Below are 27,388 nucleotides of genomic sequence, written 5' to 3'. Positions count from 1 at the left end.
TTTGCTGGTATCTTACTGTTTTATTCACAAAATAAAGAACTTTGTCTTTCCAAACAAAGAACATAACAGAAAAACTCAATGATACAGTTATAAAAAAGTAGTACTGAAAATTTGAAAAAGTCTGGTAAAATTTACAAATGCAAACTATCACTTTGTACAAAACCTTTTTTTTTTTCTTTAAAGAAACTTCAGTAAGAGATTTTAAAATACCAGTTCTACCAGCTTGGCAACGCCCCTTGGCTGCAGAGGGGCTTTATTTCCGTCGGTGCGGGGAGCTCTCCCTGCGCCTGTCATCGCTCCGCCGGGACTCCCTGTGCTGGGACTCCCTGTGCTGGGACTCCCTGTGCTGGGACTCCCTGTGCTGGGACTCCCTGTGCTGGGACTCCCTGTGCTGCTCAGGGTACCGGCTCTGCCTGTCCCGCTGCTTCTCTGAGCCATTCCTGGAGCGCTCTTCCCGCTCCTCCTCCCTCGGGCTGCAACGGCCACGCTCCCTCTCTCCACGCTCCCTCTCTCGGGATTTTGATCTCTCTCTTCTCCTACTACGATGTCCTTCGTCTTTGCTCCGATGCCTGTAATTTTCATCGTCAGACACAGAAGCTCTTCTTTCTGCCTTCTTCAGTTTTGAATTACTGTGTTTATTTTCTGGATCCTTACTTCTCTCGTGGTTCCGATCCTTCCCGCCGTGGTAACCATCTCTGCCGTTGGATTCCTCTCTGTGGTGGTGCTTTGGGACATCTTCTCTCCTGTGCGATTCTCTTACATGTCGGTGATTTCTTTCTGATTTGCTCTCAGTATCACTTCTTTCCTCTTGCTGCCTCCTTCCAATTTTCTTTTCAACTGATTTCCTTCTCCTTTCTTGTTTTTTCCTGGAAGCTTTATCAGATTCTCTATTCTTCTTTTGCATTCTCCTTCTTTTGGCTTTAGAAACATCTGAAATTATAATAAATTATGGAACTAAAGTTGCTTTTTTTATTTAGTATATTAAACTTACTAAACTATTGAAGGAGTTCTAGAGAGGGGTTTTTGCCAGAAAACATTTGTGCACACGTATCTGCACAAAGGTTCCAAAATAGTTAACTCCTGATTCTTATCCCTTTGCTATCTGCAAGTGATGCCTGGTCTTTGGAAACCTCTACCTGTCATTACCCTCTTGCTGACTTGTACCCAAGGACCAGGCATAGGCTGTAAAGTCATACACCAAAGCACTCTCACAAATAATCTTTTTTCTAGGAAGATGACCTTTCCCAGACTATCCAGTCTCAAAATTATTTACTTTTCCTGGAAAAGCTTATCAGTCAGTGGAGATGAAAAATAGCAGATGAAGAAAAATCTCCAACACTATCCCACGAGGAAAAAGAGGTAGGATGAAATGTCTTGAGATAATGGTACTGCAGCAATATAACCATGGCCTTCAGGCTCATTTTTCAGGAGAAATAGTGACAGCTTTGTCAAGAAGATTAAAACTAAATTCTTGTTATTTCTAAATACACAGTAGTCTCATCTCAGTGGAACAGGTCTTACCCTTCCTGTTTGCTCTTTATCAGGGACCTTTAGATCCCACTTGACAGTATTTGGCACTAACAGCCATTTACAATAACCATTCATTCACCTTAGTGCATGAACTATAGAATCACATCAGCTGCTTCTCATCACCTTTTGAAAATATCACAGCCATGAACTGATTTATTAGTACATGCATTATCTGAACTAAGGCCTGCTGACATTCTGTTAAAATGCAATGATGGATCAATTCAGATACATTTTAATCCATCAAGTCTTTTAAGCAGTGTTTTCCACAGTATTTTACATCTACCAGTATGCAGAAAAAGACCTGAGAAAGCAAACAGAAGAGAACCAGCTGCTTTGATGGTAGGTATTTTTTATTCTCTGCTGGACCTGTTTTAGAACTACCTCCCCAAGGCAATGCTGAGCTGAGCAAACTGATGAAGTTCCAAGCATTAACAGGCAGTATGACAGTAATCTCTAATTTAGCTCAATTTCAAATCAGCAAGTTTTCTATTTTTCTTTTATACATTGCATCAACACTGAAATACTGCAGCACATTCCTCTGAAAAATGCCACTTAATTCTTCCAAGTAAATGTTTAGATTTAAAAAGCTGCAAACACAGGAAGACTTTAGAGTTATAACCAGTAATGGAACCTCAACTCAAGTTTACCATTAAAGCGCTGTTATATCCAATTAGTGTTTTGACCACTGTAATAAATTACACAAGAAAATGAGAAGTGAAACCAGGCTGCAAAGGTATAAAGATGAAAATCTTAAGGAATGTGTTCTTCAATGGAGAAAAGGGAAGTAGTAAAATAAAAGGTCCTAAACTTTGAAAAAGCCCTGTTTCTCCTCACATACTGCAGACTGGGTTTGTCACTAAGGACTGGCCCCTCTGGTTGCTCTGAAGCAGCTCAGCAGAGCTGCAGCTGTCCCTGCAGGACCATCTGGCTCTGTGCTGAACCTGCGCCTCCTCTGACCCTGTTTGGCTGTGCCCTCCTCTCGTGCTGTTGTCACTAAAGCTGTTAGCCACACACAGCTCCCACCTTGGACAGGAGACTGGTGGAGAACAGAACTGCACTCCCAAAGCAGGAGCAGCTCACACTGCTTGCATTTTATTAATCATTTTCATTTCAAAGACACGTAATAAATCAAATTAACTTTGAATCAGCAAACTTCCGTGCTACAGGGAGTCATGCTGTGCCATCATCTGCTCCTGCTATATATACTGGGGGAGACTGCACACTCTAACTCTATTTAAACCTACTTTAAAGATTAAGCAACGTTGATGACGGTTCATGTCTAATAGAAGTTTCTGCATCAGCAAAACAGGATAAGATACTAGACACTACTTATAATGCATAAAAATACAAGACAAGTTATCAGGAAAAGCTAAGTCTTCCTTGGAAATTTCTCTACAGACAAGAACTTTCACTGTATTGCCATATAGATTTTTCCTGAAGCAGAAGAATTAGAAATAGGGATTCAGATGGAGAATAATATTTAAACACATTGCTAGAACTGAAGAACTGACTTCTGACTCAAGGAAGAAGAATGTATTTCCAGCGAAACACACAAGGAGTGTCAAGTTCATTCAACTAAGCCAAAAAAAAAAAAAAAAGAGTTGTAGACATGAGTCTCTACGGTTCACCAGTAAACACAGAGAAAATAATTGGGAATTATTCTAATCCCTCAATCCTCCAATAAAGTGAAGTCATAGTAGAGTGCAACAGATAGCAATTGTGTAAAAAAATAATCTACAAACCAACATTTCTCAGATATTTAAGTCTCTAAAAATGGAACTCAGTTTTTCTGAGTTCAAATCCAAAAATAAATTTCCATGAGAAATATTCATATTTTAAAACTTTTAGTTAAAAAAAATCGATTCGTTTTTAAAACAGAGAAATGACCACTGTCTATAGACAGATTTTCCTCAAAACAAGTATACACAGAAACAGCGATAAACATAACTGGAGAAAGAAATATAAGAGAAGCAAATAGTTGTACTGCTGGTGTTTACATACCTGAGTCACTGCTGCTGTCACTGCTAGATGAGGAGTCACTGCTGCTGGATGACTCTGAACTACTACTGCTGCTGTCTGAATCAGAATCTGAGGAAGAGTCCGTGTCTGAAGATGAAGAGGAATCTGATGACTCGACATTTTGCTTCTGTGTCATAATCAACTTTGGTGCATTTTTAAGATGTTCCCGTAATTCATCCCTAATTAGTAAAAAAAAAAAAAACAAAAACCACAAAACTCTTCAATTTTATTTTTTTGCTCACGGAGAGAGGGAAGATGAAGGAAATAAAAATCAAATAAGAAAAGTGTTCCTCACGTTAGTCCTCCAAGGCCAATAGAAGTGAAGAAATTGATGGCAAAGCGAGTGTTTCTTGGGTTATCCCGAGGCAATAATCCCTCAAAGAAAGGCTGCAGTGTCCTGATGGAAAGAAACATCTATATTAAAAACTCCATGCCAGCTCAGCACTCTCAATGACATAAAGAAACTGAAAAAGAAACTGTATGGATCTCCACAAGAAAGCAAAAGTTTTCTCTTCATGCATTTTTCAACACTTTCATTGTTTGTACCTGTGATTCATCTAATCCAATGCTGTTTAAAAACTTGCTCTTTTATGACAACATAAACTTCACACACAACAGAGTTGCATACATACTGACAGATAATGACTACAGAAACCCTAACTTTGTGAAGCCCTGAAGTGACTTGTGGAACTGCAGCAGCCTGGGATAGCAAAGCATAACAGGCACTGACCAAGAAGTTCAAAGATTAGGGATCCATCCTGAAATCTCCTCATACAGGGCCTTAGAGATAGTTTCAAATTTAAGTTCATGTGAGCTAAAGCATCTACCAAATTCTTCATCATACCCAGAAGAAATCCCAGCTTAGCTCAAGCAACTGCAAGTAACATTGTCAGAATGCAGTGCATTAATCCCATACAGATTTAAAAGAATGCTATTTGTACTACCTTTAAGGATTAGTAAGTAACCCTAGAGAAACTGTTACTAATAGCTGTGTGTTTTTTCTAAGTTTTGTCAGAAAGAGAAGTCCCAGTAACATTTATTATGCAGCTACAGAGCTGACAATATATAAAAATAAACTGGCACTTGGAAATTGTAGCTGAGTGTCACTGCGGGGTGGAGGGGGAACAGATACATCTTGCAAAGAGTCATGCACGTACTTGAACCCAAAATGACAGCAATGCACTCAGCTTAAAAAGTGACTCTTGCAATGATTAAATCTATACATGAACTTATTCCTGAAGTACTGTAGCTACAGAAGGGCAGTCTCACTTGAACCTGAACATAGAGTTCTTATCTGTATGTTTTCAGATAAAGAACCTAATTAAATTTACAGTTTTGAAAATAAAATTTCAACTTACACATCTTTTAACCTTGCATTTAAATTAGGGAGTCCCATATATTCACTGAGTTCCTGAAAGAATATTTTGACAAAAATTCTACTGGAGGATGTGGTAGTTTCTTCACTCAGTATTATACATTCAAGGACCTGAAAATATTCAGAAAAGCATTCACCTTTAAGTTTAAACATACATTCTTTTCTTATCTTAAAAACTTTTGTCCTCCTGAAATAACTAATAAAGACTGGTTTTTTTCCCCCCAGGTACATGAATTCTAGTCAAGACTGTCTTTCTCAAAAATTCATTTCTACCGCCTGGGAGCAGCTGCTGATCGTATTTATGCTAGTAATTCTTTAAGGATTTTTTTTTTTATCTAGGAAAGCTCCACAAGACAAAATCAGATGCATGAACTTCTGCCAAATTAAGAGATTTGGGACTTAAATACAGGATAGGTAGAATATTTGGACTGACTTATGTGTGCTTGAAGAATGACAGTTAGACTAGGCTATGAAACAAGAATCAAATGGTATGAAGAGACGTTATCTTAGTACTTATTAATTTTTAATGTTATATAATAATATAATCTCAGTATGTGAGATTGTTTTTATTAGGTATGAAAATAATAAAATAGCAGTGTATTTATTGTCTTATAATTCAATATAACTTCCAATTAATGAAAACTTAAAAGCTCAAAACTCTTTTCTAAAAGAAGTAGTTTTTAATCAACCAATTCCAGCTGAACTCCCTAAAATAATAGTTTAAATCAACTACTGAAAAATGGGGAGAAAGGATGATGATACACAAGAGGGAGAAAGAGTAGATGGAACAAACTAGAATTCTTCAACAATGTCTCAGAAGTTACTTAAGATAATCCAGTCTGCCACAAGTCATCACAAATTATAGAACAATACTAGAATTACTGTATTACTGCAGAGTACTGGAGATTGACTGTTGAACAAGGGACTGAGGACAATGTTATTTTGTTTTAACTTACACTCCAGGGAATGGAATCGGTGTACAGGAGATGAGCAAACATCTTGGCCACATTCCGCAGTTTGTTAGTTTCCAAACGATGGATGGTATCGTACTGCTCCTTGAAAATGGCTTCAAAGGATTCCATGTATTCTTTCTTCAACATGCAGAAACGCTGAGACAACATGGCACAATTTAAACAGCCACTTTAAACACAACACTAAACACGCAAATAACCTACTACCGAGTGACCTAATGGTGTCAACATTTACTGCAAGACTTCCTTTTTAAATAACTCCTGGAGGAAGTGCAAACACTCAAATGGATATATTTTACAGCTTTGAGCAGTTCTGTTAGAACAAGAAACCCATTTGTGTTGCAAAGCAATAATTATCAATTCTGAACTACAGCAAATTATCCAACATTTTGCTTGACTTCTACATATCAAGTATTTTCACCTGATACAACCTCATGTTTTTCAGGACATCACTGAATGACTATTTCAATTTAGAGAGGCAGCAGGAAACAGATGTAAGACATCTTGGACATAAACATTTCAGAGAATATGGAAATCAACATTTACAATTATCTGAACATGCAGTTTCATATGGTTGGTGCTTTGTAATTGACTGTCAGCAAAAAGGATTTCCTAAAATAGTGGATGAAAAATACAAATGAGAAGGAATATTCGCTTTCAGCACAGCCTGCTCCCTTGAGAAGACAAGTATTTTATCTTAACTCTTCAGACATGTCAATATTATTGACAGGGAAACCTTAAGTAAGAAATAACTGCAGCTAAATTAGCAGTTAGTTACACAAAACCACAGAGCTAGCTGTTTATTGAAGAGCAAACAAAACACCCACAAGCCCAGGACAGTAAGTATTCAATCTTGTGCACTAAATTAAACCTACTAAGCCTCTTTGAACAAGGTGGTAAATGACAAAAGTCTCCAAGATTAATCTTCAGCACTGTAAAAAGGCTATTTTCTGGTAACTCATAATACTATTATGTCTTTTTAGTACTATTTCTTTGCCACTGATTTATTGTTCTACCATAATGAGAAAAAAGGGAGACAAAATAAGAAACAATATAATATAAAGGGAAAGTGAGTTCTCCCATTCTGCATTCACTATGCTCTTTATAATTGAAGTGCTAATTTAATCCACTAAAACAGTCAACTAAGATAAGCATTTTCAGAATGATAAAAAGACTATTAGTTTTATTTATCCATTAAAACTTAAGTCTGACACACAAAAAATAGAGTAAAACAATGACATTTGCTATTATAAAGCATAAAATCTGAAACAGAACTCACCCCTGCCAGTAATCCAAAGAACTTCTCATATGTTCTTTGCTGAGCACAGCAGTCAAGTATCATATTGCAAAGTTCTTTCTGGATTATGAAAAAAAGAATATTTCTCTAGGTAAATTCACTGTAGCAGCAAAATAAAACCCCATCAGTACATGCCAAGTAACTGCAGGAAGCCTTCCATGGATGTGAGCTTTGAAAGGAGTATTTACATCAAACTTCACTGGCAACACCAGTAGTTTTCTGAATTTCTCTGGGATATGAATATGAACATGAACTTCTGCCCTTCAAATTTCCTCCTCTGCCTAAACTAAGATTTATGTGTTAACACAATGTATATCTAACAAAAAAAGAGTCAGAACTCATTTACAAACTGACTTTACCATAATGAAAAAAGGAGTTACAAGATAAAAAGCAAAGGTTTTGACGGCTTTTTCTATGGTTTTGTTTTTGCTTGTGAATTGCTTCTTTTTGTGGTATTCTTTTTAGGGTTTCTTTTTGTTTGTTTGAAATAATACCAATCCCTGCATTTACAGAAAATGAAAATTGTTTACAACTTTCAAGTGTCTAAATGGCTTACAGACAAACCATTTGGAAACATAATGTGCATTTCTTACTAGTTATTTCCAAAATCAGAAATATCTGTCAATGCTGGAATATACTAACACCTTTAACTATTCAGCCATAATTTGCCTGACAAGCCCTGCTTAGCGTAAGCAAGCAGAAGGCTGAGTCTCACTGCAACGGCTTCAGCCCTGAAGGAGATGGCTAGAAAGACTAAACTCACCTTTGGGAGGCCAAAATGCCTGGACTTCCTCTCTAACCAAGAGAACAAGAGAAACTTTTCTATAGCAGCTGTTTTAGGCTGAATTCTGAATCACCCTTTAGAGAAGAGCATCTCTCCTTCTTGGCTAGGAATGAACAGAGGAAGCCTAGCTAGATTAGTCTCTGAAAACATTAGTGCCTCGCCCATCAGCAGCAGCCTGCCTACCATTTGCCTGCCTCCTCAGTGAACACGGATGGAAGAACAGAAGATGCTGTCCCCTTCCAAAATGCCAACTCTGTAGGACAGGTAGTTCAGGCTCTCTGGAATACAGCCTGTCTGGCACCCTTCCTCCTTGTCTTCCAACACCATCACCCCATGGTTATTATCAGATCCACTTCCTCTCCTTTCACACACAGCAAACCAGGAACCAGAGGGAAGCACTTTGTACCTCTCACCTCTCAGGCCAGAGCCCCTCACTGGCTGAGAGCAGAGGTGTCACTTGCCAGGAGAAGACATCATGCAGGTTTTAACCACACTTATTCCCCCAACCTTCTGCCTGAGATACAGCTTGTAATGCAGCTGTGAATTGGTTTAGTGTACATTTGGCAACATTAATTAAGACAAGTGAGCGAGTGTTTTTATATAAATTAAAAGTCATTAAATTACACAACACTTACAATAGCCCTGCAGATTTTGCCCATTCACCTTTATATTACTGTTTTCTCTTAAGACAAATTCCATAGTGTAATCCAATTTATGACACTCCCAAATAGGTTTCTGGTTGTCAGTCACATACCTTTCATTATTAGTTTAATTTCTCTTTAAACTAGTAGTAACATTCCTATAAAAATTACTGGATGATTTCAAGTATTCTGTTTTCTTTGTATCTTTCAACATTTTATTGTAGCATATACTGGATTTCATATTCTCCCACTTGTGTCATTCTTCCAACCAAGTATTCAGAAGAAACATTTTTGCCCATCATAAAAGCTCTTAACAAATAAAAAGCTAACCATGCTGAACAAGGAAAGAAACCACTCCTCCAAATAAAAAAGCAGTAATGTATCAAATAAACTTACAGAAGTGTTTAAAGGCATTCCTTTTAACACTGTCACACTGTATTAATGTGATGTATTAAAATGCATATTAACTTTTTATATTATCCCATTTTACAGTTATGCTGCAGTTAATCAGTTTTTAACAATAAAAAGGGTAAAGTGCTGATGACACTGTTAATAATGCCAGGACGACTTGACAAACAAATTACTTTTCTTCCTCATCTTAAATGCAATTATAGCCTTGGTATTCCCTGTGGTTTACAGTAATTAAATATTTTAACATTTTAATTAAATATTACAATGATTTCTAGGAGGGTATCTTGAATAACCACATGCACGAAAATAGGTTTGCCCATAAACATTCTTGCTGGTGTTATCTAAACAATGTGAGGTTAGGTCTAGAGAAACTGTCTTCCAGATTTAAAATTAACCAACTTTAGAATTATTTAATTACTTTTTGAGAGATGCAACAAGCTCAGATGGCAATTCTAGCTTAATTTACAGCTTCAAAAGTGAGTGAACTAATTTCCGTACTCCTAATGATGTTTATGGCATGAAGAACCTGTTATTTAGCCCATCACTAGTTTTGAAGACCCAAAGAATTTGTTCCCCAATTTTACAGGCAATTTCTATATTGTGTTAACTGTTTTCATACAATGCTCAACAAGTAACTACTCAGCTTAGTTAAGAAAGTACACATAACTATCCAGTCATGAAGTAAAACACTGCAAAATATCTGACATCTCATACAGATGGTGAAATCGCCTTTTGTGAAGATCCTGAATTTATTATTACATCACAGAGAACAATAGCACTTCCAAAACTGCTAAGACTGAAGATAAGCAGAAAGCTCCCTCTAAATGCACTGCATTTCTCACAGCTCTCCCCAAACAGTCTGTTTGTCTTACCCAAACACAGTAATGCTTTAGTGAACCGTGACTCAACCTAACATGGCAAGTATCATCATATACCTGAAGATGCTAAAGGAAAAGACAGAAAAATCAGACTTGTTTTGGCTTTTTTCTCCCAGTTTTACCATTTTAAAACACAAACACACCCTGCCCAGTCTATCTTCTCTCAGCTTCTCACAAAGTCTGTGCTCATGGCAGGCAGAAGAGCTAAAGTACCTTAACCCCTTCTGATCACGGGTTCCTTTTCACAGCTAGTGCTTCCCCCCGGCCCCTTGTCCCCTCATTTTTTGCACTTTCTTTAAGATTTGCATTCAGCCAAGACTGCAGTTTCAGAGCTGCCCCCCAGGCTGCCTCCATGTGGAGGTCACTTCTGCCCTCCCTGGCTGGAAGTGATGCCACTTCCACCTCCCTTTCTCTGCCAGCCCCACAGCTCTGTTCCATCCACTGCATATACAGGCTGAAGCCATCTTGAGACATCCTCACTCTGTAAGCTATTCTTAAAATATAGAATTTTCAATGTCAACACTTCATTTCTAGAAGTTTCTTCATGGAACTAAAGGAATTGATTTGCCAGGAGCAAACCTAGTGCAGGCCTTAGGTTCATTTAAATCAATGTGAAATTGGAATTATGTGAAACGAGTGCCTTGCATTTTATGTATTTTCACTGCTTTTACAGATGCCACACTTTTCCTTTTTTCTCTTTTAATTCACTGAAGCATATTTTACTCCCACTGACTACCTTAAAGCTTTCCTTACTGCTGCATATTTTAATGGGTGTAACCATCACACAGCCTACTCTTCCCAGCATCTCTGCTTTCTCTTCTTAATTTGTCAAGTTAACACTTAGAGCCAAAGCTGGCAAAGCCATGGAAGGCATTTCAGCAGCAGGCAGCCTCTTGTCAACTATGTGCAGTGCTTTTAGCAGCTACTACAAAGTCTCCAGGTCTGTCCTGTCCTCAGCTAATGATGTTCCTCAACTTTTGTCCTTTTTTTTGCTCAACCACTTTTCTGTTTAGAGCAACAAATCTTGCATAAATCAGACTTAATATCTTACTCTGGAATCATTAACGGGATGTAAGGATATTTTTAATCATGCTGCTAGAACTCTGCAACACACAAACTCACACAAGAATGAAACAATATGTTGAAGTCCCACAGTATCTCTTTCCTTCTACCTGAAGGCTGCACTTACAAAACTTCATTTTAAGTGATTTTACTGAGGTAGTCTGAGCAATTCCACCTCCTTAGGTTGAATGCATACACACACCTGTGGAAGATCAAAGTCTAGTCAGAATTCTAGCTAATGCTGCTATCACTAACACAACAGCCTAATTCTGTATGGATTGATTCTGTACCTTCATTTTGTAGATGTCAATAAATACCACAACGTGGTATGTGCATGCGATGTATTTTTTTTAAATTGATAAATTATGGAAATTCAGAATGAATCTGCACCTCAGGCCCACAAAAACCTCCTGCTTCAAAAGACAGGAAAGCTACTTGGAGATGATTATCTTTTATAGCCAGCAGCAAGGCTGTGCACTAATCATGGTGCAGTTGCTAAACCTACCAACTGCAATGCCCTCCAATTAGAGAAGAAATTAACGTATAAGTAATCATCTATTTAACCAGCATGTAATTATCAGCCTTAGACCATCCCAGTCTACATCAGCTTCCTGAACTATATTTTCGCTGAAAATGAAAATAGTCAAGTCAATGTAAGTGCTTGTGTTATCTTCAAGACTCAAGGCATAAATAACACGAGACACTGACACTCCCACACCAACTAGGACTGCTTTGAGCAAGTGACACCATCCTGTAAAAATGAAGATGTGTCAGATGCATGCATAATTCTTTCAAGAAGGCTGTGCTTGCAAGGATTTTTCTCATTTCAAGGAGAAAAAATATATATATATGGTGACGCATTACCTTTATCTGGAATGTGCACACTGTTAGAAGAGGCTCTAATTTAATTTAGCAACATTTCTGTATACAAGTTTAGTTCTTATCACAAGCCAAGAAAGAAGAAAAGCCTAAAAGCCAATCCATTTTAGGCACATTTTCAAAGAGCAAGAACAATGTATGGTTGGTTTAATTTTTCAGTTGTCTGCATTTCAGCTGGGCTTATTTGCTTGCTCTCCCCACAGTTCAGAAGCCTGAACAACTGTTAATGCCACATTCCTCTAACTACAGTTTTAATTTATTTAAATTTTCTTCTTTGGTAATACATGGGATTAATACAGCTTTAACAGAGATAATAACTATACTTTTAAAAAAAGTAAAATAGTGAGCTTTGCCAAAACTGAACATATGCCCAAAGAAGCAATGGCAGGGCTTGTTTAGAACAGCTTCACACAGACTGTAGTACAGACAGCAAAGCTATTTCACTTGTGATCTTCAAGCTTCAGTTGGGTCCAAATAACATGAATAAAAGCAAACCCACTCCTAGTAAATGTACTTAGAAATGAAAGAACTTCAACACTTTAAATGTTTTTACAAGAAAAAAAACCAAAACAGGAGTGTTGACATCCTTCCTCAGCAGCTGGTCCTAAACTGCAATGCCAAAAAGCAGTATTATGTTGTTCCAGTCCACAGATTATCCATCTGAACCTTAATCCTCTTTCTGCGAGTCAGAGCTGTGTGATAGATCCATTACTGGTATTAAACAGACAAACAACTTGTGTTGCACAGCAGTTAATGTGACACAATGATCTGATAATTCAACCACTGGTAAAAACTGCTAATGTATTTCTGAACTCAGCCCTGATAAATCACACCAAGTTTCTACACATGAAGATTTTGGGAAGAGTTACCCAGAAAGATAGTCAGGACTGTATTGGTCTCAAACCTGTTGTTTGCATCTGCCTTTAGGTTTCAGATATTCTGATTGATTTTTTGATTGTATTCAATTGACTATTTAATACTCAAAGCTTGTGGAAAACAGTCTTAATGACCAAATTAAGTAAAGCCTTTCAGAAGAAAAACAAAATTACTGTAAAATCAGACTTAACCAAAAATTTTGCAACAAGAATCTTAAGTTCCACCAGATTTTAAAGGAATATTTCAGCCAAATGCTCTAGTTCCTGCTTCTCATGAAGACTGCCATTCATAGTAGGAGTTGGAATAGAAAATGAGCATAAACGAAGTTTGCAGGTTCACCCAAGAGTTCAGCAAACATTTCAGGAATTTCTCAAGACTGTTTAAAGCTTTGAATCAGAAAGTGTGAAGAAATAAGACACAACATCCTGCAATTCAGACTGTTGAAGCTTTCAGTAAAACAGACCAAAAAAGAAAGAAGTGCTTTATGGCTAAAATAACAGTAGTTGAGAATTATAAAGGTTGAAAATACCTCTAAGATCAAGTCCAACCACAAACCCAGTGCCACTGTGCTCACCACTAAACCATATCCACACATCTTTTGAACACTTCCAGGGATGCTGATTCCACCACTTTCCTGGGCAACCTGTTTCAATGACTGGCCACCCTTTCAGTCAAGCAATTGTTCTTAGTATTTAATTTAAACCTCACCTGGTACAACTTGAGGCCATTTCCTCTGGTTCTGTCACTTGTTATCTGTGAGAAAAGACCAACCCCCACTGGCTATACCCACCTTTTGGGTACTTGCAGGTACCCAAGCTCCCCTTGGAGCCACTTCTCCAGACTGAAGAAGCCCAGCTCCCTCATCCACCCACAGCACTCCAGGTGTGGCCTCACAGTCCCAAGCACAGAGGGATGTCACTGCCCCTGTCCTGCCGGCCATGCTTTTTTTGATCCAGGATGCCATTGGTCGTCTTGGTCACCTGGGCACTGCTGATCATGTTCATCTGCTGCCAACCAGCAGGGACCTCCAAGTCCCTTCCTGCTGCTGGGCAGTTTTCCAGCCACTCTGCCCCAGCCTGCAGCTCTGCCTGGGGCTATTGTGACCCAGGGCAGGACTCAGCACTTTGCCTCATTGAACATCACACCACTGGCCTCAGCCCACTGACCCAGCCTTCCTGGTCCCGTGCAGATCAACACTCCTGCCCACCTCGGTGTCATCCGCAAACTCAATAACAGCTTGTTTTTCAATGAAGGTAAAAGGAATTAATTCAATAAAGGCTTCAATCTGAAGATAGTAGCTTGAAAGAATAAAAGCTGATTTTTTTAGCTTAAAACCTGGCAGTTAATTCAAACAAATTTCCTGCTGAATGTATTCAGTGTTTTTATCCACATGTACTCAAGCCCTAGAAACCCCTGAATAATTTTACAGCCTACATCTGCTTAATTCTTTCTGCTCTCACAGTGATCAGGAAGAGTCTTCTTTTTTTTAACATTTTTGTCCCCATAAAGGAACTTAATTCTATACAGCGAGCAAGTCAAAGCTCTTCATATCTTTGAATAAATGAGGTGAAGAGTAGTTATGATTCTTAAAGGAAAAAATAGTAGTTCTGATTCTTACGGGAAAAAATAAATCAGTACAAAGAAGAAGCCTCATGAAATAAGAGTTTTACAACAGTTTTACAACAGTTTTGAATCTTGAATTATAGCAATTCCTACAACTAGTACTGAATCATAGGTTGATACTAACTGCTGGGATTTTCATTTTCCTTCCCTTATTTTTTTCTGAGCAGCTTTTGCCCACGGAGGTTAGGAGCTGACAGAGACTGCCATGGTATTAAACCCTAAGACTGAAGTAGTTCTCACGACAAGCAAGTAGTGTTATGCATCATAACTCTGTTGTATGGTCTAGTACATATATTCTAGATTGTTTGCTCTATTCTTTACAGCTGAATTGAATTGCTGAGAAACAGGATTTTTTTTCTCTTTAGAATTCTTCAGGTTATATATACTTCACTGAGAATTATAATCTTACGCATGCTTAATATTGCACTTCCTGTACAGAATTAGAGAACTAGATTTAAAAAATACGCAATCTCAGTTCTTAGTTTACTTCCATGTAAATTGCTTAGAAACAAGCAATAGTACAAGAACTGAAAAAGTGATAGGTAAACAAGTTCCAAAAGAACACCTAAGTGTAGCCCAGATCTCCCCTTACTAGTTAGTATTATACTGAAGTTCCTTATTACAGACACAGTTTCAAATAAAACTGGTAATTAAAGCCACAGGAAGTTAAAGAGCTCACCCAAGTGCAACTCCTATGATGACAGCTTACAGCTGACTGAAAAGCTGCTTGGAAAATTAGACGTGTATTTACGTTCTACCAGTACTGAACAGAAGAACTGGATGAAGAACAGTTTCCACTACTTGAAAACACAGCAATTGCATTGATCCTACAGAGTCTGAGGACCAGACAGCTTTAGTCTTACGATCTCCAAAATTATGCAAAACAATCATTCAAAACTGCTTTAATTCAATACAGTTTATTCAAAGACTGACTGTGAAAGCACCAAAACAACACACTCATAGCACTGTGCTAAATTTAAAGTCCAACTGATAAAGTCTACAGCTGCCTGCAAATATTATCTTCAACCCAGAGTCCTTTCAGAGACAGAACTCTGCCATGCTGCCGTACTCCTGTCATAGGACAAAAGTTTCACTAGTCCAAACAACAGACCTTTTTAAAGGCTATGAGCAAACATTTGTGTTGCTTGACAGAAAGGAGGATGTGCATAAGGGAAATTGCTTATGAAATGTGTGTCAGTCTATTTGCTCTAAAGATTGTGAAATTCATTTTGAGGAACAACTGTAAGGAATGACTCTCATTCATCTGCCTGCTATACAAACCAGGTCATGGAACATGAGCAAGGTTTTTAGATACTACCACAGTACTCTATCTTAATAATATTAGTAACAAGAAGAGTAAGAATAAATGCTTACAGTCTGACTTTCAGGGAAGTCCATCTTCAGCAGTTTGTGAGCACATTCTTCAAAGTCTAAGCTGAATAGAAAAAACACTTATTATCTGTGCAATATAAGCCACGCTAAAAACATTCCAAAACTATACTAAGATTCATTGTTGGTGCTAAAACCTCATCTGTTTTGAAGTAAAACACATCAGCTGTTTGACTTGCTGAGAAACTTTACTGTTGTTGTGGGTTTTTATATAAACGTTTTGTATTTCATGAGTTTCTACCTGAAAAGTAATCCAAAGTGATTACATTTGCAGGCAATCTGAAAACAAGATGATCCAAGTCATCATTACTACCACATCATCTTACAAAACTTAATAAAACAGGAAAGTGTAAGTTTGTTTTGCACATTTTGAAACACACCAAAATGCAAGCACTTCAGACGAGCTCCAAAAGCAGTATTTACCACAGTCTCCTCTTTGCACTCCTGTTCTGAAAGCCTTTAGCTACCACTGAGTATGTCCTCCCCACAACATGTAAAACGAACAAGTTCAAGTATGGCAAGAAAGTATTTTACAGTAACTTTGAGAATTGTGAGAGCCTTTGATACCCTCAGTATGGTATTAACTCACATGTCTAATGATCAACACCACAACTACATCATTGCACTCACTCCTCATGCAGCATCAGACCAGCAAAGTACTGGCTGCAAGGGATCAATCCCTCCTCTCAGCCTGGTGACACAGAAGCTACACCCAGCAGGTTTGGAATATTTGTGCCACAATATGCAAGGGGAGTTCATTCTCAAGATGACCACAAGCAGACTATACTTCAGGGTTGGTAACTGCATACTTAATTTCCCAACAATGCAGATGGAAAAACAACTCCTTCACCTCAGAAGTGGAGACAAACAGCAGAATTTCTAAGCATGTCTCAAACTTCTTTCATTAATTCTCAAGACGACATAAAATTTGAAGATCACTGACTTCCATTCACTCAAAGTTCTCATTACAGCAATAGTCCCAGTCCACTACCCAAACATTTTGAAACAAACAAGATTCATCTTCAAATAAGAATTTGGAAAACAGTCTGCTTGACACAGTCAGGTAGGCTCCATAAAGACCACTCCCCTACTTTTTTTTTTTTTCTTTTAAATTGCACATTAAGACAGAATTTTAAATGAAAGAGAATTACAGTTCACTGACTTCGAAAGAACTACACTCCTAGGAGCATAATTTATATTTACCTTGACTGAATAGCCAGATAAATTGTACGACGGAAGGAGACCAGGTTAATTTCTGTTTTGTCATGGACAGTAACTTTCTGACCTGGAAAAGAAAAACATGGGCTTGTAAAGAGCAAAAACATTAAGGAAGGCACATGTAGTAAGTTTTTAGGACAGCTCTATTTACATTAACCAATTCTGTAGCACACCATTTTTCTAGAAATACATAGGAGTGTTTGCAGGTTTATGTGGTTTTTTATGTTTATTTTTATAGATAAGGAAAAAAAATAAGTCAGTATTTGCTTCATCTGTAACAAAATTAAATATTTAGAGACAGTTTTAAAAGGGTAATTCTTTTAAAGATATTTCATATTTCTTAGTCACTGCAACCTCTAAGTTTAACATTTCTTGTCAACATTATTAGAAATCCATTTTCTGCACAATTTAGCTATACAATGCTTTATGTAGCATCTCTAATTTAACAGGTAATTCTTAATTCCTGTTAATTGTAGGATCTACATTATAGCATTCTGCAAAGTTCTGGAGCAAGCGTAGAAAAAACCATTCTGAACCAAACCACTCTGGGAACACTTTCATCTGTAAAATACTCACTATTCCTTCAGTCTTTTAAAGTTTGGTAAAAGCATAAAAAATGAAAAATTATGTGAATGTTTGTGTTTTTCATGAGCCTGGGAGCTCTGCTCTTCTGTGAAATACTCCACCAAACGAGTAAGGAAATCCATTCCTGGCATTCTACAGGAACAACACTGGACTGGCTTTTCCTTACTCATGGAGTCCGCACAAAAATTTCAGCTATTCTTATCCATCAACGTTTTTTCCTGGGAACTGAATATATTCTTTGAAAATGAGTAAGTATTGTCTCCACTGAAGATCAAGAAAGAGGGCCGTACTGAACCAAGTGAGATATGGAGGATATAGATACAGTTTTAAGAAAACCCACCCTAATTTTGAAAGTGACTTAAAAATATGGTAGAGTATGGAAAAGTTGAAGCAAGTTTTCATTCTGCTCTTTTTCATGTCGTATGTTTGCAAGGCTTTTCTCAAAGGAAACTGATACTGTCAAGAATAATGTGGCAAAGTTGCTTTTCCCTTTATGCACGTGCTGAATGCTTCCAATCAGACTTTTATATTGTTTGCTAGTAAGCACTTAGATTTGAGAATAACTAAGAGGAAAACATTGCTTGACATTTGAACATCTCAGTTTTGCAAAACATCTAAGAAGTTAAGCTTTTCTTCCCTGCTTCATCTACATTCTTTCAGTTGCTTGTAAGGTGCCAGTCAGGCACTTACCATCTTCATCCTCCTCTTCATCATCATCTTCATCTTCTTCACTACTTCCAGCTTCTTGATTTCCTTCAGATTCAGTGTCACCTTCATCAAGAATTTCTGAAAGAGCAGTATCCCAGATTAATGGAACATAGACACAGTACTTTCTTAAGAAAAATCCCCTTGATCCAACCCCTGAAGAGTGAAAGGCTGTCTCAGGTGCAGAATGAGGAAGAGGCCAAAAAGCAGATATAACTGAATGGAAACATAGATGGAGAAACAACACTAAGTAGCAAAGCAGAGGTCTTTGAACTGAATGAGTTACACAGGACAGAAATATCACCCACTGTTAAATAAACGTTGGCAACAGCCAAATAAGCAAATGCCATAGGTGATGGTTTTGCACACACACAAATATCCCTACCTTTCTTCAGTGCTTTGTACTTCTCCTCATTTTCCATAAAGTTCGGATCCATCTTGAAAACATCTTTAGAATAAAAGAAAATCTTTATTTAAAACACAAATTGAAGAAAGCTATTAATGTTTAACCTTGAATTTATTTTTTGGGGGAATGCAGTTAAGGAATTATCTTTCACTTCTAACTTACTAAGAACATCCTCTGGGTTGTAGTCATCTTCCAGTGGCAACATATGAGTAAACTGATCCTCCTCCTCCACTAGATCTAAACCCTCTGGAATGATTGGATGATCCTTGAAGCCATCCTTCCTCACAGCAAACATGACTTCTATCATGTACTGGACACGCATATCGATTTTAGATTCATGCAGAATGTGCCGAAGACGATCAAAGATGGCTTTGGAAAAGAGAGAAATGTAAATATGAAAGGTATTTACTAATATAAATGCCAAGATAGGTTTTGGGTAACTGTACTCACCATTAATACCTCTAGGAGAAACTTCTGTTAATTTGAGTCCACTCTCCTTAATAAATCCAATTGCAACTTCAATACTGTCATCAGTAGGCCTTTCAAGAAGCAAAGTGAGCATTTCCAAACACAAAACCTCGTGAGCCTGTGGAAAGAGCAAAAAATTAGAATGCACAATGTTGCACCATCACCACAGTCATTTACTGCACAGACCTGTACAGCCTTTGAAGACGCCACAACACAGCATTTAATCACGCACACAAGGCAGCAGTACTGGGGCAAAGCTGACTAAGTGGAAGTCAAAATTTCAAATCTAGTTTTATCATCAGCATTTACACCAATTTTCTAGTGAATGCGACTGTTTTATTGAAGTGAACAAGCAAGCAATGAAAATTATTCTGCCATTAAAAAATAACAGAATGCATTTTCAAGAAGCAAATAACCCACCACTTGCATTAGAGAACCCAGTTCTATATCTATAATTTTATCTATAATTAAATCAGATCTTCCAGGATCAGGCACATAAGCAAATAGCAGATCTTGGCTTAATTTCTTCTTTACCAAAATGCTGAACATTCCTGAGACACTGCTTCTTAACATTATTTAAATCAGAAGATCCTGATTTCTAACACATAAACAAGTGGCACAGAGATTAATTTGATTCAGATGCAACTGAGTCTGCTTCTGCTAACATACATGTTGCAAGAAAACTCTGTTTAAGATCTGTGGGACAGAGCCTCAAATGATCCTTGCTTTGCATCAAGACATGCCTGATACTCAAACACACACACGAAATCTGGAGAAGTTCTGGAGTCTAAGTGCAATGATAAATGGTGATAACTGCATAAGCAATAACCAGTATCTTTTCTAAAGAGATCTTAACAACTTAAAGCAGGCACCACACTCAGGTTTTCAGCAACTTTCAGAATATACAGAGAATCTTCACTTAGGGTACTGCTGTCTTAAACTAAAAATCAGCCATATAGGGTCTGGATTGAGTAGAAACAAAGAACCTACCACATTCTGATTCATCAAATGTGCAACAAATTTTGAAGATGTCAGACAGAGTTGCTGCAAAAGAAATAAACCAGGATATTTTAACATATGGAAGAAAAAATTCCTAACCCAGACATCCTATAGATTAATGCACCTCACAAAGAAATTAAAGTCATGAAACTATTTAAGGATACTGGTAGTTGTTCACAATAAGTACTGTACACCCAAAAATAAAAATTATGATTAAGCACCCCTGCCCAAATCAAAAAACCCCAAACTATCATAGTATCAACCCAGAACAGGTTGTCAAACTTTCATGATACTCCAATACTACTAAATGTCCCATAGACATTTGTCTATGACCCATGGCTTGGCTGTGTTCCTTAGAACACACCTGACACAGTTACACTGCAGAATATTGCTCCTTTACACTTTACACACCTTGTCATTCCTGCGATACCCTTTACGGAAATTCAGTATCAGCCTCTTGAGGATCAATTCTCCAATATTTGGAAACTTTGAATTGATAATTGCCACAAGAGCTGCATAAACATGAGTGAAAATCGGAGAGGCGCTCTGAGCTTGCAAGATGGATCTAGACAGCAATCCCCTGTAAAAATAAATAAGTTTTAAAGACCTTTCTGGTAATAGGGTATGTAATGTTTTTATTCGGTACTTACCACATGAATTAGTGTTGTGCAGCTGGAATAGCTGAGAGAAACCAGATGATCATTATCAAACCATGCATTATCATGCCATGAATGCTTGCAAAACATGTTGCACAGATCTGTCTGAACTGAAAAGTTCTTCAACTGTTACCTAACCTTTCACTAAATATTGCTCATATTAGAGCTACACTTAAAATGCTAAGCATGCAAAAAGCCATCTTGTATCTTGCAATTATCCCTTTTTAATCTAAACTTCATCTGATTATAAAATATTGCTTAGAGCCTAAATGAATGTAAACAAAGGACTCATGAGATAATAGTTCTTTTATTATTCAAATGATCTCTTCTGCATTTATTATCAAGAAAGTCTGAAAACAATCTGTGACTTGCTTCCCCTCATGTCAATTTTGCATTTTGTAATGCCTAGGAGCACACAGAATTTGACTTTTGCTGTATTATTCGACTACATGTGGTGAGTTTAAAAAGAAAACAAACCTCCAAATGAGAATCTTCAAAGTACACACACTTCCTTGTGGTCTATGAAAATCCTAAAAATCCCTCCTACAGAGTACTAAATACAAAGTACATAGGGAGGTTATTCCTACTTACTTTGGCATTAATAATGGAATAGAACTCATTTCAAAGTAGTGCAAAGGAACAGAGTATTTCCATTTTGAAATTAGTTACTTCTTGCTTACAATCTGAAACTGAAACTGTTTCAGTTCTTACTTGTCATCTACTTAAAACCTCAGGAAAGGACTTGACAGCCAGGTAAAAGTTCATGTCATTACTTTTAAATGCACCTTTGTGCTAGTTTGGAAGTACAGAACTAACTAACTTAGATAGTGAAAATGGAAAAATTAAAAAGTTAGTGAAAAATGAAAAGATGTAAAATGGTGCCATTTTCCATATACGTTATTTTGACATTTATAAACCACATACAAAAATTTCTATACACAAGTGCCTTCTAAATAAGCTCAATAAGCTCATTTTAAAACTAAAATAATATTGCTAGTATAAAAATTATATTTTGGGGACATGAAATACAGGCAAGTAAAAAGCGGCCCTACAAAAAGCCTTAAACTTCATTGCTACTTTTAACCAAAATCATGTTCAGAAACTATTTGCCCACTTTCCAGATTTTATTTAAATTACTTAGTTTTCTTATTTTTATGCCAGTTGCATGACTCTGATCTTCCCATCAGATACAACACATATGAAAAGCAATACATTACTCCTCAAATAAATCCATGATGCAGAATGATTTCTGGATTTACCAAGCTCCAGCAGCATAATGGTATTTTCTTTACATTACATCAATAAACCACACCAACAGCTAACTATAGTAAAACTTGTCTTGCAAAATAGTGGCCACAAATAATATTGGTCCCAGAAAAAAAATCAAGCACTGCAAAAATAAATACAAAGTGACAACTGTAAATTACAAGTCATTCAAGTAAAATGTACTGGGAAAGCCTTAAAAAAAGGAAATATAAACCATCCGTTGCACTCTGTTATTCCGCCAAGCATAAAATCCCTCTCACAAGTAAGGCACTATTTTGAATAGGACAATATGGCCTAAGGTTAATACTAAAATCTGCCTAACACCCATGCACTACTCATAAAACACACAATGGTGTGCACATGAGTAGTGTATGTGTTTCAGAAAAGCAAAAGAATTATTTTAAAACACTAAAGCTTACCTTCCCCGAACAATATTCTCCTGAAGGAGTTCATGAATGATGTTTTCTATATTAGAAACGTTCACTTTATTGACAAGACCATTGATTGACTTCTTCAAGGCTTCCCAACTCATCCTCTGGTATGCCAAGCTATTAAAAAGTATCACAAATTAATCATGTATACATTTGAATACAAAATTTGAATTTGAAGTTGCACTGAATAAACCTATATACATACAGTATACATTCACATTGCCATTTAGCCAGTTGAAATAAATTAAAAAATATTCACTGCACAAATGACTTGTTCACAATTATGCATTCAACCATGAGATAATCATTGAACCAACATGATAAACCAAAGTGTAATTCCTTACAGACATGGTATAACCCAGTATGTTGTTTGGTAAGATGTTCCAAAAAAATTCCTAGCTACACTCAGTATCCTGTTTTACTCTTATAATTTACAGTTTGCAGCAGAAGCAGTTACAATTTTAATCTGATTCTTCTCTCTCTTCTGATAAAAACATACCTTCAAAACAATACTGACAACCCTTAATGGGTCCCATTTTTCCCAACATTCTCTAAACACCTCAGCTGTTTTCCTTGCAGCAAAAAAACTACTCTGTAACTTTGAACTCACCTATTTTTATCGGTGATCTGCTCTTGCATCATCCTGAGCTTAGCAGGTGGAATATATGCACCACCTGTGCGAGTGAGGATTGGATCCACTTCCTCTTTCTTCTTCTTTGCCGTGCTCTCCTCATGAGCAAGTGAGCTCTGGCCTGTGGACCTCTCCGGGCTCCTACGGTCAGGTGATGAGTATCTTCTCTGCTTCCTCCGATCATAGTCTCTGTCCTCCCACCTCTCATAGTGTCTGTCTCTCCCCCTTTCCGTCCTTCTAAAGGGAAAGAAACACCCACTAAACACCCAAATGTACGTGAAAAGCTTTCACATTTTATTCTTTAAATGTAAATATTTTATTACTGATTAAGAAAGGGCTCCATACCTTCCATCTCTGTCATCATAGTATTCCCGTCTGGAATATTCCTCATCGTATCTGCTGTCATCAGAGTATCTCCTCTTCCTGGGAGATGGAGACCGAGACCTGTCACGCTCCGTGCCCCTACTCACAACCCAAGACACAAAAACTCTTAGTGACAGGCTGAGAAAAGCAATTGCATTAATATTTACTTGCAATATAATGTCACAATGCAGAAGTGTTCCAACTCTGCAACATGAGTTTCAAAATATGTGTCACTACAATAAAAGAGTCTACTTTAACAATAATTTGTTGTCAGGAAAAAGATATCAAAAGTCAAAAAAGCAGTGTAGAAGAAAACTCCTAGAATTTGAAATTAAATGTTGAACAGTAATAACATCAAATACCAATGGCAAATTCAGCAGCTTGCATTCCTTGGAACACATGTATTCATTTGTGTCTACTTACTTTTGCCTGAACAGCACGAAGTAATCTTGCCCAAAAATGGTAATTGTGGTATCAGCAATATGTGACTTCAAGCAAAAAGCTGGCATGTAATTTCCACTTTCATGTCTCATGATAATTTAAACTAAATGCTAAGGTTTCATAACAAATCTATTTAATTACTGTTGCATTGACATTCAAGTACTTTATTAAATCTACACTTGCTTTGTACCACTTAGTTATGGTAATATATAAAAAGAAACATAACCTGATGATTTTTTTAACTTCTCTAACTCACTGTGTGAGGTATATATACAGAATTGAAGGATACAAAAATCAGTCATTCTACCTACCTGTCCTCTGGAGACAAACTTTCATGTCGGGAACTGTAGTTTTCCTTCCTTTCATGACTGGAACCATGCTTTAGGGAAAGAGAAAAAAAAAATCAAGCCCCAACAGGACTGTGAGCAGCTATCTTCAGGTCAAAGCATACCATGCCTTCAGCTCCCACTCCTTTACAAGGAGGGCCATCAAAGAATGCTGATGGCAGTCAGGTATGACAAGGAGAGGCTCCTGGTTCTCTAGGAACAAGCAGTTAAACAGCTGGACACCCTGCTACAGGATAAGGCAGATGCCAAATGCTTCCACAGGTTCAAGGAACTGAACACCGAACAAAAATCCACAAGGGTTACCAAAAAGCTTTATCTGGCTCAGAAAGATGCAAACAGGTAGAATGGCAGTGTATGTGGGCACGTACTTTTATAGTTGCCCGATTTCTAAACTCTTTAAGGCATCTGGTGTTAATCACTGCTGGGGACTACAGTGGATGGACCTGGTCGGCCTCTCCTGCTTCCTTCTTTCAGATGCCATTTTGATTTGTTGCACCACATGCAATACCATGAACAGGATTCCATCGTTGCTTGTTTAAAGAGTGTCTTTCCTCTCTCCTAAAAATCCTCTTTATTGAGTAATTTTTCCTTATGTTCCCCCTTTTTACTAATCACAATTTATTTTCTCATGAGTCATTCCTAGTTTCATACATTACACTGAGTATGAGTTGCACTGATCTGTTTGGCAAATGTGCAGGATTGTTTAAGTGATACACACTTAAACAGTTCACACCAAATCCCATGGGCTGAACCATGACATTTAGAAGTATGGAGTCATACAAGAATCAGAACAGGACAGCAGCTACAACATAGAAAGATTTTCACTAAGATGTTTCTAAACAACTTGGGTAGAGTCAAGCAGCAGCATCTGTAACCTGAGTACTTTCATTGCAAGGGTCATCTCTTCCTTTGAAATATCATTTATGATTTTTCAGAATCACAATCTCATGGTGTCACAGAATAATTAACTGTGAAACAGGAACACCTCACTTGATGCAGAAACTCAACACAAGCCTTTCCTTATGCACCTTAATGGAACTTCCTGCAGCAACACTCAGCTCGTTTGTTGAAGCAGCACCCTCTCCACCAACACACTGGCACAGCTCCTGCCCCACCAAAGAACCAGTTAAAACTCTGGGTGACCAGAATATAACGACACCTCTTCCATAAAAAACAGAGCAGCTGTTATCTCCAAAAACTAGGGGTGTGTGTACATACACAAACCAATAACTGTACTTTTGAGGCCACTATAACGTATCTCAGAATATTGCCTTCCCTAGGGCGCACGTCAAACACTGCTAAACTTACACCCAGCATCCTCTTGCCTGCATCAAGATGATGATATGAAACAAGGGCATCACATTGTCCACTGGGAGCATGAATCCCTATGAAAGTTATGTCCGCCTCTTTAATTTTAGAGCCACGTTATCCTTGACAGCAGAGACAGTTCAAGAAATTCACATATTCACCAAGGTTTTCTTTCAATGCTCATTACACCACAGAGCAGATCACTGAATTTATTCAAGGGTAATGAATGAATTTTTTTCCTCAGCCCAGTAATATAATGTCAGTCTGTATCCTAAGCTTCCAAGGAAGTGGTAATAAAAATCTTTGAGTAACACAGAACAGTTGTTGTATTTAAATCCTATCTAGTAGATGGGAAGAAGGCAGTGGGTCTTTTTAGGATGATCCATTCTCGTGGGTTCCTTATCATCAGTCTCTGCCCGAACAGAACCAAAAAGACACGTGTTCACAGGAATAAAACAGTGTTATGGCTGTTTCTGTGTTTGCCATTTATCACATCTCCTTACAAAAGCAACTGTGCTTGCTGAAGAACTTGTCACCCTCAGCTTTGTGACCAGGTTTACTGCCACAAGTTAGGCCTCTTCCTTGTCCATTTTCATCAAAAAGATTAACTGAAAGTGTCCAAATAGCATGGTTTTGCTACCTGGCTTATTCTGACAGATGAGAGAGAACTACCAGATTAGGAAAACAGCAGAAGGTATTAAAATACCCCTCAAGCATCCCTACTAAAAGCCACTCAAGTCAGAAAAGTTGGATCTGAAAGAGTGAAAGTTCCAAATCTGGAAAAACAGTCAGAGTAAGACCACAGATTTGAGGTAGTACATCATAACAATACTGTTCTGCTAACATGTCCCAACCTGGTGTACTTTACAAACATAGCATTTCTAAATTTTGTCTCCTTGCATTCCCAAAAAATCACTCCCATCCACTCAGAAATGGTCCACATAGCTTTTACAAGGAAAAGCTTTAACGCACATAGTATGACATACAGTTGTCAAATTAACTGCTACTTATTGTCTCTATATCTTTTAAGAACATGGTTAAATTTTTCAAAATCTTTCTCTGTTCCTCCACATCTTACATTTGCTGTTGAGCCATTATCATTCAGTCAGTTTTGACCAATTATTGTAACAAAATACACTAGTAATATTCAGGACTTTAACTGCAAGGACACTAGCAACTAGAAATAGCTGTAATTTACTGACTCCTACTAGTATTTATCTTGTAAACAGCTGCTGTCTGTAACAGATATTACTTGCTTTGCATTCAGGAAGCTCTATTTTAAGTAATATCAACTACAAACCTAATTGCCAGTAACATAGGAGTAATCAAATCCTACAATTTAGGTTTAAGAACACTTACATTTACTTGTGTCACCCTGCTCTTCATCTTGACCTCCTACTTTTTACAAAGTTCTCAACGAGCAGCAATGAGGTAATCGAAGCTGGAGTTCAGCGTATGAAAACCATTTCACCTGTAACACACAGAAGACCATCAAAAACTTTCGACTGCACACGGTGCCGGGACACGCACGTTAATTTTGTCCTTTAAGACTATGCTTACACAAGCAAACCAAAAGGCTCCCCGGGGTCTATTCCTGCGGTCACACAGCAGCAGCCGGGAGCTCACCGGCACAGCCGGCCTAGACCGAGAGGCCAGGCCGCGGCGGTGGCTGCCGGGGCCCTGCCCACCGACCCCGCCGCACGGCTCGGCCCGCGGCCTCCCGCCCGCTGCTGAGCGCCGGCACGGCGGGGAAGAAGGCCTCAAACACCGAACCGCGGCCGGGATGACGCTCGGGATGTCCCCGAGGATGGTGAGAAGGGGCGCCCCGC

General features: G+C 37.9%; 1 protein-coding gene across 2 annotated transcripts; it reads right to left on the bottom strand.

Moving 5' to 3' along the window:
* Positions 1 to 27,388, bottom strand: CWC22 (CWC22 spliceosome associated protein homolog). Of its 2 annotated transcripts, none has more exons than XM_066322717.1 (19): positions 26,919 to 27,388; positions 24,216 to 24,283; positions 23,446 to 23,565; positions 23,080 to 23,337; positions 22,458 to 22,586; positions 20,528 to 20,696; positions 20,108 to 20,161; positions 19,100 to 19,235; positions 18,812 to 19,018; positions 18,629 to 18,691; positions 18,229 to 18,324; positions 16,939 to 17,020; positions 15,721 to 15,781; positions 7,175 to 7,252; positions 5,881 to 6,033; positions 4,908 to 5,035; positions 3,845 to 3,946; positions 3,532 to 3,728; positions 1 to 930 (listed from the first exon to the last, which is right to left on the bottom strand). In XM_066322717.1, the coding sequence occupies exons 1-19, from the start codon at positions 26,943 to 26,945 to the stop codon at positions 254 to 256; spliced, it is 2,805 nt and encodes a 934-aa protein (XP_066178814.1). In that variant the 5' UTR covers positions 26,946 to 27,388; the 3' UTR covers positions 1 to 253. The 2 variants fall into 2 exon arrangements, with proteins under 2 accessions (XP_066178814.1, XP_066178816.1); XM_066322719.1 differs by having other exon boundaries at positions 23,446 to 23,562; positions 26,919 to 27,387.

The sequence above is a fragment of the Sylvia atricapilla genome, chromosome 7, assembly GCF_009819655.1.
Source record: "Sylvia atricapilla isolate bSylAtr1 chromosome 7, bSylAtr1.pri, whole genome shotgun sequence".
Classification (NCBI taxonomy): domain Eukaryota; kingdom Metazoa; phylum Chordata; class Aves; order Passeriformes; family Sylviidae; genus Sylvia; species Sylvia atricapilla.
Note: the sequence above shows the minus strand (reverse complement) of the source record. Positions and strands in the feature narration are given on the sequence as shown.